Source organism: Crassostrea angulata, chromosome 9 (assembly GCF_025612915.1).
Source record: "Crassostrea angulata isolate pt1a10 chromosome 9, ASM2561291v2, whole genome shotgun sequence".
Taxonomy (NCBI): Eukaryota; Metazoa; Mollusca; class Bivalvia; order Ostreida; family Ostreidae; genus Magallana; species Magallana angulata.
Genome location: NC_069119.1, coordinates 23,394,593 through 23,409,254, shown reverse-complemented (window position 1 = coordinate 23,409,254; position 14,662 = coordinate 23,394,593). Strand labels below are relative to the sequence as shown.

Here is a 14,662-nt window from a genome sequence, read left to right as displayed (position 1 = left end):
CTTCTTATTTGGACATCTTATCCTAAGATCTAAGATGCATTAATTGACCAATCGCATAATCCTAGGCCTCAATGTACCAAAAAATAACAAAATTGAAGTATGAATAATTATAAAAAGTGTAAGAAGGTCACTATGATCTTGATATGAGGATATGAAGATAAAAGGATGGTTAGATAGTAACCCCACAAATTTTAGCATTGTAGTTCTTGTGAAGATTCTAGAGAAGAGGTAAAAAGTGTGAAAAGTTTACAGACAGACAGACAAATGAATGAATGATGGACAACAGGTGATCAAAAAATCTCACTTGAACCTTGAGCTAAAAACTCATCTTGGAAAAAAAATATTATGACTGACTTATGCGGTGATGAAGCTAATAATTAGCAGGGGTAACATGCAAAATACATTCACAATGGGTGGAAAAATAAGAAACGCTTTGAATTTTTCTTTCAAAGATCAATTTTATTAGAATGATAAATAATAGATATTTTGCATACAAATGTTTACAAAACAGTTGGAGAAAAAAAAATCACATCAAATTCTCCTTCTTCTATTGTCCATATTGCCTTTATTCACCGAAGGCCACAAAACTCATTCCATTCGAAACTCCTTATGTATACATCAATATCTGGAAATAAAAAAAAGTTTCAAAAATTAAAACAATGCACATCTATCTATATTTAATTCATTTTATTTAATTGTGTGTGAATGTTGTTGTTTTTTATTTTTATTTACAAGTCTCAAGAGAACCCTTTTGCTATCTGTGTAAATCAATTCAAAATCTTGTAATGTATTTGTTGTGGTAATTATATTTAACTCTTTAAACCTTCTTCTTGTCTTCTGTATAATTTATATACTTATCTTAATATGATGAAAACAAATCCATAATAAATATGGAACCATGGTTACAAATGCCCTACTGTATTTAAAATTCAGATGATAAGGAACAAATTACATATTTCATTTTAAGAACACTACATAAATTTGATGTATATGTTTTAATTAAGCTAAATGAATGCACATTTATACCCCACTTAGAACAATTTCATCATCCTTAACCCCAAAGCTCCAATTCACACAAATATTGACACCCTTCTAAATACTTGTTGCAAAATTTCATCACCCCCCCCCACCCCCATACCTAACATTAATTACATGTGGCCAGCTTTACATATACCACCCCCTTTCCTAACATTAATACATATGACAATACGGACCTCATCATTTCTTGGAGCTCATGGTGGTCATTTTCTGCTTGAGGATTTTCCTGGACTGAGTGGTGCCGAGCTTTGGGTCGTACTTGGCCAGGGGGCCGCCGGTCAGTGACAAGGGGGTGCTCTCTACAGCCACAGTCTTGTTACAGATCGCCTGAGAAACAAAAAAAATGGATGTTAAACATAAAATCAATGTAAATGAAAATTAAAAAAAATATACAGTCTTGTTACAGATTGCCTGATGCCAAACAAAAAAGGATGTAAAAACAAAATGGACGTCAACAATTTTAATTTTAATTTTAAAAAATACCAATTGCCTCCAAAAGAAAAATTCCATACACTGTTCACTGCACTCTATGTAAACGTAATCTTTTAATCTTAATTTTTGCTTACTGCTTTTCTCATTAAAGTCTTTCGGTTTTCTGAGATGTTTGCTGTGTTATATTTTAAACATCTTTTTGTTTTCCTAGTAGTTAGTTTTCTGATCTGCTAATTCAGTGATTATGTTTTGATGAAAAATCTCTTCTTTAAACCAAAAAAAAAAAAAAGCTTGATATAGCTTAATTTACAAAAAAAAAGTAACTGTAATCTATAAAAAAAATATCAATGACAGAAAAAGCACAAGACACCCAGAAGAGAAAAAAAAATTGATTGAAAATCTGATCTGCTGATTAATTTTTCCTGAAAGTCTCTTTATTAGACAAAAACTAAAAAAAAAAAAAAAAAAAAAAAGCAGAATCTTGCGAAATAAATACAATCATTGGGGAAAAATAAATTGATGACAAAAGCACTAAAAACCCCTATAGAGATAGAAAAAAAAGTTATTATCTATAGACTGAGGAAAAAAAATTCTGCTACCTATAATCTATGCTTCCCAAAAGAAAGAGTAATAAGGGACTATTATATAACATCCACATCGCAATTCCGGTATCTAGTTCATGTTCCGGGAGTAATTGCGTAAAAGTTTCCCTGCCCAATTTTCCCCGGCAATATTGACCTTGTACGGGCATGGAGATAAATCTACGTTACGGCGGAACCCAATTAAAATCCTTTGGAGGACTCGAGTAACAAATGAGTCATGGTACAATAGAAGCTGATCTCTGCATTTCCAATATAAATGTTAAACAACTTTATACGGCTTACTTTTTTTTCTCTCTCTCTCCACTGTGTAGCTAAGATATTGATTTGCAATGGTGACTCATTCATTTAATTTTGTTTTTCTGCAACTTTTTTTTAAGGCACTTTCTTTCTCATAATGAGCCCTTTTCCCATTTTAGTAGCACTATTTGGACCTGCATGAACCGCAAAAAATTGTGTCAAACGCTGCAGCATCATAAAGGCTTGAAGTTTTTTTGTAATTTATGGGGCATTTGCTTGCCTTTTTGTCTTCAATTATTGATCAGTGTTAGTGCAATTTGCAGCAAATAGAAATATAGATGCAGGCATATTAAAACAAAACCAATATCTCAAAATCATGTACAAGACTTAGCTTGGTAATTATAGGCTCCATGGGTGTACAGAACCTAACACCGATTGTGCATAATTTACAAGTTTGCGTCATTCTTAATGTGTACATTTTTTTTTTTTGTTCAGCATTCTGTGTTAAAACTCCATATTTAGAAATCGACATGAAGCACATTTTATGTAAAAAAAAAACCAAAAAAACACTACATCTTACATCAGAATTGTGGGAGTCATTCAATTGTTTCGTGGTGGGTGGGATTGGGGGGGGGGGGGGCCTTAGTTAAGTCAGATCTAATAAATACTATATTTATGTATGAAGATAATGTTAATTGTCAAAAAGACAATAGTTTCAGTAATTAGAATCAGTGCATTTTATAGGAAGCTAGCATCCCTACTTACTGTGGCATGGACATTCTTCAACTCTGTCTCGTGGAAGTTCTCTCTGAAATTAAACAAAACAAACCATCATGAGTCAAGCCAGAAATTGTAACAATTCAGTCTATATAATAACATTTGATACTATTACCCACAATTATGCAGGATCATTTTGAAATGATCTAATTACATGTATAAAACAAGCAATCTCTCTCTCTCTCTCTCTCTCTCTCTCTCTCTCTCTCTCTCTCTCTCTCTCCACATTTAAAATTCTTAATGTGAGTAGAGTACATTGTCAAATGTGTAACTGAATCGAATCAAGAGCTGCTGATATTGAAATTCTGATGTTTGACACAAATTGTCACTGTGCGGTTCATATTATCTGGTTGTTGCACTCAATTACCTTGTTAACATAAACACAACAAATTGTTATGCACGCACAACTTTACTCCTGGGAATTCTCATCATGATGAAAAAATAAAAATCAAACATTGCCTGCGGCATGTGTAAAGCTTCAAATATTTTTTTTCTTCATAACTTTATGAAGGTTTATCAAGGTTGAAATAAATTGGTTTAGACATACACCCCCCACCTCCTAAGTCACACAGGCTACAGACAATCACATAAGGTAAAAAATTAATGGTAAAATATACCAAAGGAATATTCACATCAAAATTGAATGATATATGCAATACCACTGTAAATTAAATGACAAAACACATGCAATTATCAATTTGTTGATTATACATTAACAATATGTGTTGTAATAATGATGATTGAGAAAAAAAAGAACAAAGTCTTACTGTTCTCTGTATTTGTTGCCCATCAAAGAAGCTTCTATTGACAGAGCCTGTCTTTTCTTGGCCGCCTACAAAAATAAAGGTCAATGTCATTTATCACATATAAAAAAACTACGAAAAAGTCTTTAATGAAATACTGTATGTAGTTTGCTTAAGATTCAAAACCCTCCAAAAAAATGTCTTTCAAGTAAAAATTTTAATAGAAATTTCCTTCACAGCTTGACAATTCTATAAAGGAATAATAGTAAATTATCTCAGTTATCTCCCTTAGCAGAGGGTCAAAGTACCTAAAGAGAGGCTAAATAGTAAAAGAAACAAATCTATCAAACTATTTCATTTAGATATAAGATGGGGAGTATTTTTTCTTTAAGAATGTGACAGTGTATGATTCTCACCTTCAGAAGTTGGAAATTTGAGGTTCGAGCCACGAAATCTGTGAAGTCATTCATTGCTTTCTCCTTCTGCCTGTGATTCTCGCGAATCTGTAAAAAAAAAAAAAATTAGTTCGATGTCAATCTCTATGTTTATAGATGAATAACAACATAATGTAACTGATTTTATGAACTATGTAACCTTTTATTTTTATTAAATTTTAAACATTTAGAAAAAGAAATACATGTTGATAAGTAAGGATATATTTTAAATTGTTTAATATATTGAAAATATTCAGAGCTGGAAAGGATAGTTGACTGTTTTTTGCCCCAATTGTATTTATGATTTACCTGAGCTCAAATTGGTTAACAGGAACTTATTTTAATAATGGACCCTTTGTAATAAACTTAAAGATATCGGAGAAACGCTAAAAGACTGATTCATTGCAAGAATTAAATTCCCCCAAAATGATGGAAAGAATTTCATTATACACGATGGGAAAAAAAAACCCCTCTATATATCTACAGAGGAAGAAATGTGGTTTTAATATCAATATCAAATTTTTATCATAAAATAAACTTTACATTCTGTTTACACAGAAACAGATATGGTCTCTTTAATATTTTAATGATAAAAATTTTCTCATTACCTCGGCATAAAACTCTTGTTCATCCAGAGCGTCTTGATTTTGCTGGGCCTCTAGTAGCTCGTACTGTGTGCCTGCCACGATCTTTGCCCGCTCCTCGATTCCGCGGGAAATGGCCTCAATGGCCTCCATATCGGGGGTCACAGGTCGGACGTTTTCTGCATGGAGCTCCTGAATTATCTCTGTCCAGACTTCTCCCATCTACAACAATATAAATATTCTAAAGTGAGAACTGCATAAAACTTTGTTTTGTAAGAGTGGGTAAAATACAAATGAAGTTCATTAAATAAAAACCTTGCATTGAAGGTTAAAAATGGCATCAGTGTGTTACCGTGATTTGAGATTTTTATTTTTCAGAGAGACCTTTTATCAATTTGATTACTGCAGATTCCTATTTAAACGCGAGGAATTAATTTCCGCATAAAATCGCAAGAGGCAACCCTCGCGGATTTTAGAATCTCGCTTTTATTTTTCAGACAGTTTTAAACTATAGTAAATTATTGCAAAACATTGGTGATTGCGATTATATATTCTCGCGATTTGATGCAGAACAGTGGAATCGTGGAATTAAGTACTCGCATAAAATAAGGAATTTACAGTATTTATATTTTGAGCTTAAGATCTTTCATGGACAGCAGCAATTTTATAAACAAAGAAATAGCAATAATGTGTGAACAAAGAACCCGGTAAATTCAAACTGCAAGAACTACATATGTAATTGCCTTGAATCCAGTTCTGTTTAATTTTTTTTCTCCATTTTAAAATCCTGGCACATTATATATTTATATATTTTTTTTTAAATAAGAAAAACAACGTACCTTGAAATCCAGGTATTTTTCCAACACAACCAGAGTCACATGATCCTCTACAGTGAGTCCAGACAAATCAGACCATCCTAAAATTAAAATTGATAACAGAGTCTTTTTTTAATATTTGTAAGTAGTTTCAGTTAGAAACATCTTTTTTCCATTAATCAACTTTAAAGAGAACCATTAATATGAATGTTCTACTTCACAGTAATTTTTTTCTGCAACTAATTTCCGAAGTAAACATTCAAATTATCAAATGTTAAAAAATAAAAAAAAAAAATTATTTTTAAACTTTTTTCAAGGTTGAGAGAGTATAAATTCAGGTTCATAACCCAAAGAAGTTTGTGCCTGTTTACAGATGATCCCCACAGAAACATAAAAAAAAATTGTCTTTGCTTGATAGGAACTTACCAATCTTACAGAACAGGGAATACAGCTTAGCCCTCATGTTTTCTGACACGTCTACGATGGACTGGCTAGGGTTGCTGGCAGGGAGAGGAACCACCCCCTGGAATTCCTGCAGGGCCCCCATCAGAGGCTTGGTGATATCGGCTATGGCCCCGTCCTTGTCCCGCTTCACCCCCATGTCTTTCTCCTCATTCCTGTAGATGTCACAGAACAGGTGGGCTGCCGAGCAGTTGTCCTTGCCCCGCCACGTGTGAATGTGGTGGATGGTCTTGGGGTTCTCACACAAGTCCAGGAGGCAGCCCAATATCAGGTTGTGGGTGTTCTTAGGGCAGACCTAAACAATTAAGATAAAACATATGTAAAATATAAAATTATTTTACAACTGCTTTAATTGTAGAAAACTACAATTTGTAAGTTTCTTTAGTTCACATTCAGAAAAAAAAAATGTTGAAAATTATTCTTATCATGGGAGTTACTGTAATTGCTTTGCAGATAAACATACATGTATGTACATGTACAGGTAAAATATATATTTTAGAGGTTTTATATTTGAATTTGTATTTCCTACTCCCCCCCCCCCTTCTACACTTTTTACAGATGCACCTTTTCACAACAAAAGGCAAGCACCTGAGAGAATAGTTGTTTTATTTTAAGACAAACATAACATAAACAGTCTATTATGTTCGAGAGGTAACAAGAAAGGATGTTGCACTTGAGTCAATCTGTTTATCTCACCTCCAGAAGGTCTATGAGTAGGAATACGCCTTCTTTCTCCAAAAAGTAGTCCTCTGTGATGTAACAGCCAACCACGGCACACCTGTGTTTACAAAACTAATTAAATTAACGATGGCTGTTTGTTTTCAACAATGAAGTCATTTCTTTCATCACGTCAATAACTGTCTCGTCAATTACAAGTACAAGAGCGAGGTTAATTTTCAAACATGGCACTTCCTTCTCAATTTACCCAATTAGAAAATTTTCTCAAAGCATGTGCTTAAAATTCTGTACGTATCTTCAGATAATGGCCACTTTGCAAGAAAAGGAAGAAAGAAGACAGGAAAAAAAAAACCCCAACAATTCCAGAAGCTTGTTTTGAAAGTTAAATACATGTACCTCAACCAACCCCCCAACCCCCCAACCCCCCCCAATCACCCACCCCTTTTATGGTCACTTGACCTTGAACCTTGACCCTACAGGATACTGACCAGACACAGTCAACTGCAGACAGAAGGAGTCGGTGGTGCCCGAGGCCACTGTTCAGAAAGCTGGAGTTTGTCCTCAGGTAATGGATGACCACATCCACCCCCTCCGTACCAAACAGCTCCTGAAATATACACAGACCTTACAGGTAAAATCCAGCTAGCTTTAATTTACTATTAATCTTGTACGCAAGTATTACATGTACATGGGTATATTACATGTATGTCAACATCCATCCAAAATATATATGTATTATTATTTTTAAAAGTAATACCTAATTGCATTTGGTAGAGATTTTCTTGTGTAACATGACATGTAAATTGCACCTCTCTCTCTCTCTCTCTCTCTCTCTCTCTCTCTCTCTCTCTCTCTCTCTCTCTCTCTCTCTCTCTCTCTCTCTCTGTGTACTCACTTTTCTGTGCATGTCCCCTTCACACAGACAGGACAGAATCAGCAACATATCTGACTGCATCTCAATGTCCACAGCATCATCCTCTGTCTCACTCCTAATGGCGTTCTTCAAGATGGCTATACAATAAAATTAAAATACATTACAGATCTGTAAGCTGTTCCTAGGTCTATCTAATTCATTAATACATGTAGTTTGACAGAGATAATGTGGAATGACTTACTTACTGACAATTCGACATGTGTTACTTAATGGTAGTTTTATGATATTTAGATAGTATGACAAAGCCATCTATAAACTAGAATAAACTGACTTGATATTTTGACTCTCTGATATTTTGACTTATGGTACTAATATTTTGACTTACTGATCTTTTGACTTACTTAAATTTTGACTTACTGATATTTTGACATACTAAAATTTTGACTTACTGATATTTTGACTATTCTATTTATGATGAGTTTGGCCAACTTGTTTGATTGACTCACTGACAGTGGGATATCTGTCTGACTGGTACTAATTGATTTATTTGATTTTTCTGATACTTATTGGGGATTGTGTCGGTACTTACTGATGATTTGGTTAATGACGCCTTGGTCCGACAGATCCTGTAAGACGCCTTCGTCTCCCGTGGATACCACGCTACGCAGAAGACGCAGACAGTGCCTCATCTGCCCTCTCTTGTTGCCACGCCCACCTTTACCATGGAAACTGTTTCCATGGCCACCAAAGTCCTCTGGAAAAATTGGTTTCCACATGAATTAGATTATGGTATGTAAGCATGTGTATTGTTCAAGCATAGTTAATACTGAAAATACTAATAAAGCTTTTGGTTTGCTGAAAATATGACGCTTATTTGCTTATTTGATCTCCCAAAACATGGTTTCACTTATCAAAACAGAGACAGATAAATGAATCACTGAACATTCAAAAAAATTCCATTATGATACGTTAACTTAAGAGTACATATATATACATTCTGATATAAAAAAAAACCCTAAAAACTGTCAAAAGGCAAATTAATAGTTTTGGTAAAAATTTATTATTTAATTTGAAAAATGGATATATGAGCAGTCAGATGGACTGACAATCAGATGAAAAGATAGAATTGACTGATAAATGGTAGGCAGACAGACAGACAAAGGTGATGCTTACCTTCTCCTACACACCACTCCAAGAGGAGGAGCAGACGTGTGCTGCCCTGACAGGTCATGTAGTCCTCAATCATGAGGGGCACGAGGGCACACAGACAGGACATGGCGTGGAGTTGGATCTCCTCAAACTGGGCCGGGGTCCACTCTCGAGGACCAGAGGTGTTCTCATTGGCCCGCACGAAGGAGAACAGGGCCAGCATCAGATGTCCCTCTGATAGAACCTGTAGTGGATAGAAACAAGGTCAGAATTGGGTCAATTTGCACTATAGACCAAAAAAAGATCAGAGTTGGGTCAATTTGTACTATCAACAGAAAAAAAATCAAAATTGGTTCAATTTGTACTATCAGCAGAAAAAAGATCAGAAGTGGTTCAATTTGTACTATCATCAGAAAAAAAAATCAAAATTGGTTCAATTTGTACTATCATCAGAAAAAAAATCAAAATTGGTTCAATTTGTACTAGCAGCAGAAAAAAGATCAGATTTGGGTCAATTTGTACTATCATCAGAAAAAATACAAGAATTTGGTTGAACTAGAAGTTGTCTACAGAATTTTACATTACAAAACAATGCATTTCGTTCATTCTTAATATTTTGACATGAAAAGGGTATTTAAATTACAAAAGTTATGCTGGAATTGAATAAGCATTTAAATATTGTAAAGCACTTGGACGGATTTTATGAACAGGAAAACAATGCAAGAGTAAGATTGTGATTCTGAACAGTTGAATGTGAAAAGTGAGGCCAAAGCTCAGTCATTAATTAGTCCTTATACATATACAAAGAGATGCTTTTTGTTTATGACTTACTGGGACAACTGACGGATCCCTGCTCAGTGTCACCAGGATACTGAACAACAACTTCTTCAGCTCAAAGTCCTCATGGCTCTTCATCAGCTTCAGATGCTTCACCAAAGCATTGTGACTCTTCACTGGAAAAAAGAAACTCAAGAGTTATTTCCCTTCAATTTACTTCAAAATGTTATTAGTTGATATATATTAATTAAGTTAAACTTCTGAATTAAGCTAATACATATGACCATAATGCAACGAATATATTAAACATGCTTATGATGAAAAGCCAGGGACGGGCGATTTAAATTCATTATAAACATAATTCGTTATATCTGTCAAGTTTACAGCATGCTGTAAAGTCACGAGCAATTAAAATCACTTCACTGTAAGTGTCAATTCATTTACTTTTACTGTATTCACCTTTTTGTGAATATTGTGCTACAAAAATGTGCTACCAATTTTATTTATCTAACCCTTCAAGTTAGCTACCTCATACATCATTGGAATCAATAGGATAATAGTTGCATCAAATATTCTTTTAAAATCATTATTATATCCTCCATCTTGGCATTGCTGATAAAAGGGAGGTAACTTACATAGGTTTATTAAAAAAATAACAGACTCAAGAATCCAGTTATTTTTTTATATCTATAATGAACACTTGAAATTGATTGAAAACCCAAATAGAAAAATCTTTGTTTCTTAAATTTCATTATTATTAACTTAAAATGCCTCATAATTTTTGACACGGAACAAAACGACGTTTTAAAATTCCTTTGCAACAAATATCCTTCATAAAAAATACTGAAAATAACTTGTCTCAAACTAATCAATGCTTATTACCCCCCATGTTATAAATCATCAATCAAGAGATGTAAGCATGATGAATTTGACAGAATGGCTTTGGCACACAAGACACAACTCTTCACAATTCAATGGTACTCCAAAATTCCCCCAAAATTCTTAACAATAACAAATGTCTAGAGGCAGTATGAACTAAAATCATATATAATTAAGTGAAGAGAAAAATGATTAGTTTTCTTTATAGCCAAACAAATCTTTTTCACCGGGGAAAAAAAATTTGAAAATATAGCCAACCTTGGGAGGTATTTTTGTCATATAAACATGAGCTGATTTGTTTGTTTTGAGGTTTTTTTTCCTCCATCTTACAATACTTAACTACAATTATGACATTGTTTTAGACACAAACCTTCCTGGAATGTTGCAAACAGCGTCAGCTGTTTGGCGAATCCTGTCTCGACAAACGGGGCATTGGGACATTTTGCCGCCACTAACATGGCAATGACGAGGAGGTCGTTACGGAGTTGTCTCCCATAATGACTGTAGCTTTGAGTCAGCTGGTACACAAAGGCATCACGGAGTTGGCTGCAGAGAATTGAAAACAATCATATATCAATTCAATCCTCGTAAAGTGTGGCAGGAAGTATTTATGAACACACTTTTTTGATTTCATTTTCTCATGGTTAAAATATCTGCACATATTTCATGGAATATTTCAGTGTATGTCAAAAATGCTCTTGAGAGCAGTGAGTTTTTAGAAGACAAATACAGAAATATTTTTGGTTAAATTTCTGTTTTTGACATTAATATGAATATCAAGTTGAAATACACTTCTAAAGATTCATTTACACCTGTCTGCTTAAAGGCAAAGTCAATTTAAAATCAATATATTTATGAAATCTTTCAGGACACTCCACAATGCATCTTTAGCAGGAAGCTGATTTTGGCCTATCTCGATGAGCTATGTCAATAAGCTAAATTAAAAAACACTTAAATCGAAAATACTTGGGCAAGAGGCCATAAAAAATCAATGTATTGACTCTCGTGCCAAAAATTTCAAAATTAACTTGGGCCAACAGATTTTATTGCAAGATTTGCAAGGGGGAATAACTCAATTTTCAAATAATAAAATTGATTTATTCTCATATACATTAAATTAAAATTAATGTGATAGCATTTGACCAACTGCGGGTGTGCCTGAACTTATACATTTTTTTTTTTTTGGTCTAACACAGTACCTGATGCAGGTCAGATTATTTAGTTGCTCAGCGAGTTGCCCTTGGTCTCCATTTTCCAACATGTTCCAGAGAATATCGACAGAGCGGAACAGAAGTTGACCTGTGGGGTCAGGGTCCATCAAGCGTGAACAAACTGTGGTGGCAGCTTCAGCTCTCAGCATCTGATCACAGTTCTTATCTGTAATACATACAGATCATAAAATTATTATATAAGTGTTGTTTTTTTTTAGCTTTGAATCATATCATTTATATTATGTTTTATTATATAACAGTTACTGCTGGCAAAACATATTTCTAATCATTGTGTGCTTTTTGAAAAGGGATTTTTTTTTGCTACATTAACTATATTTCAATTTGAAAAATCATTATTCTATTTCTCTCCACTTTTTTTTCAAATGAGTACACAAAAACATTATAATTTTCTTAAAGTCAGCAACATTTCATTAAACATTTACCTGATCCTTTAGAAAAATGCTGTAGGACATTGAGCACTGCCAGTTTGATGTCCACATCTTTCTCCAGCAATGCCAGGGACTGAAAAATCGAGTCAATAACTCATGGTTAGTGGTCCAACAAAATATATACAAATATACATCAAAAGAGCCTAGCTGCCTTTTAATAACGGTACTTTTGATAGTCTGATATAGTTTTCATGAATTGTAGCTTCAAGAGAGATGAAATCAAAACACTCCACTGACCTTGACTAAGGTTTCGGATACGTCGCTGTTCTCAATCACACCCTTGTTGTAAGACAAACTCGTAGCTTGCAGCTCTATACAAAAAAATATTACGATTAAAATTCAAAGTCCATCAGAAAACTTAAGTACATGTATTTTAATATTCAAACAGATAAATCTGAAGAAATGAACAAGGTATAAAATAATGTAATAATATCAAATAATTATTACCAAAAGTCATTTTATAATTAAGAAGAAATGAGGATTTATTTTGATGAGATTAAAATTAATTCTACTTACTTTGAACATCCTGGTTGGTTGGTTTCTCGCTGTAAAATGCCACCAATGTGTCACAGATCTGCTTCCTTATATCTCTCGATGGAACTCGCATTAAATATCCTATAATGTATTCCGTAACAAAAAGACTATAAAACTCTTTAAAGAAGATGCAAAAAACCAAAACTCTTTTTAAAATTGTAAGTTTTTCCTGGTGATAATAATATTATATCAATGCATTATTTAGAAACAAAAATCATTTTATTGAACCAAATGATCATGAGCAAGTTTACAATTAAAACAAATTTGAAATGTAAAATATAATCACAAACCTAATTGTGACACAGATTCTGTCACGATCTGTTCAAAAACAAGCTCGTCCGACGACTTCTCTTTGAGGAAAGGTAAGCTACATATTTTGAGAATATCACAGATAATTTTTTCAAAGAGAGGCTCCTCATCTTGGCCTGCCACTCGGTCCGAGCACACATTCAGGATCTTGAAGACCTGAACCAAATCTTTCATAGGCTGAATGATAGTTAAGGAAGAAAACACAATTTTAATCACATCTCTCATAAACTGTTTACCTGTGACTATAATTTTTCAAATGGTTCATCTAAAATTACTCTTTTTGATTTACTATGGAATTGAATTCTTCTTTGTGGTGGCTAATTGCTCAAGGATTTTGTGAATTAACACTTATTTTAGAAATAAACAGCAAGTTAAAAAGTTTATCGGGATATGAAATTGGTTGGTCACATAAATCAAATCTTGTGAGGTCTAAAGGGCTTCTAAGAAGTTTTACAATACAATTTTAACCACCATTCAGTAGAAAAATTACAAATATTTCAGCTTTGAAATTTTCTTAAATTTGTCTTAATAGAGAGCTTTCTTTCTCAAGGAGATTAAGATGGCAGTCCTCATAACCCCCCAAAAGACCTGAAAAATAATGAAAAACTGAAGGAAGGATACAAATCCCTTTTGATAATGTTTCACCAGTCTCTGCAGAGCATTGATATGTCTGTCAATTAGATGAACCTGAAAAAAGAAATTAATTCAATTTATTGAATCTTAAAAATATTTCCAATCATCAGAGCACAATGATCACATTGAAAAAAAAATTCTGTATAAGTGTTCAAATTTAAGAAATGAAATAAAATGATTTTGAAATTGAACTTAGTAATTAATAAATTTAATTGACAGCAAAACAAACCCTCGAGTGAAGAGACACAAATTCCTGCTACTTTATATAGCATGCCTTTATATTTCTGGTAAGACCCATATATACATGTACTGTATGTATACTGGTGTGCGACCAGTTCTCACCGAGTACCATTTCTCGCCAGTACATTGTGACGTCATTTTATCAACACATAAATTAATATACGAAAAACGACATCACAATGTACTGGCAAGAAATTGGTACACGACGAGAACTGGTCACACGCCTGTACAGAATAATAGACAGATGTAAGCATTAAATATATCATACTCACCGAGTGTGGATCTGTAAGGAGTTTTACAACCCTGCTCAAGTTGATTGGTTGAAGCTTTGTTCCCTGCAAGATTTCAATAATCAAGCCTATGTTATTATATCTTATCATACATTTCCTGATATTTCAATGTTTTTTAGTATTTACAAATGGAATTAAGGCCTACAAACAATCGTATAAATTTCGAGTTTTTAGCAAGACGACTTTGACGAGAGAACTATCAAACCTAGAATATGGAATAAAGAATTAAGTTACCTTTAAAACACCGATATCATCATCTGTGATAATGTGTGCTACAATGGGTACCCGAGGTCTTTCGGGCATGATGGCCTGTGTGGTAGTCAGTGTTGGGTTAAAAGCGTGATGTTGCATTTCGGTTGCCGCCATTTTGTCTATATTTGTTCAAAACACAGCAAATATAAGACTTCTTTGCCAAATGGTATTTCAAATCAAGTCCAATTCTAAGTAATCCAAGAAAATATTGAATATTTATCCATCTCCGAATGGAAAGATGGACTCCATTTTATGTTGCTAGG

General features: G+C 33.6%; 1 protein-coding gene across 1 annotated transcript; it reads right to left on the bottom strand.

Annotated features, from left to right (window-relative positions):
* Positions 1-423: 423 nt before the first annotated feature.
* On the bottom strand, positions 424-14,662 carry LOC128163795 (cilia- and flagella-associated protein 69-like). Its single transcript, XM_052827461.1, has 23 exons — positions 14,382-14,662; positions 14,130-14,192; positions 13,606-13,671; positions 12,966-13,161; positions 12,658-12,756; positions 12,379-12,452; positions 12,136-12,214; positions 11,681-11,858; positions 10,852-11,027; positions 9,657-9,778; positions 8,850-9,069; positions 8,266-8,430; positions 7,698-7,813; positions 7,291-7,409; positions 6,821-6,902; positions 6,089-6,419; positions 5,687-5,763; positions 4,872-5,069; positions 4,246-4,332; positions 3,854-3,918; positions 3,075-3,117; positions 1,215-1,365; positions 424-625 (listed from the first exon to the last, which is right to left on the bottom strand). Exons 1-22 carry the CDS (start codon positions 14,511-14,513, stop codon positions 1,219-1,221), a joined length of 2,835 nt encoding a protein of 944 aa, XP_052683421.1. The 5' UTR covers positions 14,514-14,662; the 3' UTR covers positions 424-625; positions 1,215-1,218.

Bases quoted from the DNA above. Each gene is read 5' to 3' on its own strand.
- LOC128163795 (XM_052827461.1), bottom strand. From the start codon at position 14,513: ATGGCGGCAACCGAAATGCAACATCACGCTTTTAACCCAACACTGACT. The intron at 7,410-7,697 runs GTGAGTACACAG...TGTATATTTCAG, and splicing joins AAGGGGACATGCACAGAAAA to GAGCTGTTTGGTACGGAGGG. The intron at 4,333-4,871 runs GTAATGAGAAAA...TTTTTTTTACAG, and splicing joins AACAAGAGTTTTATGCCGAG to ATTCGCGAGAATCACAGGCA.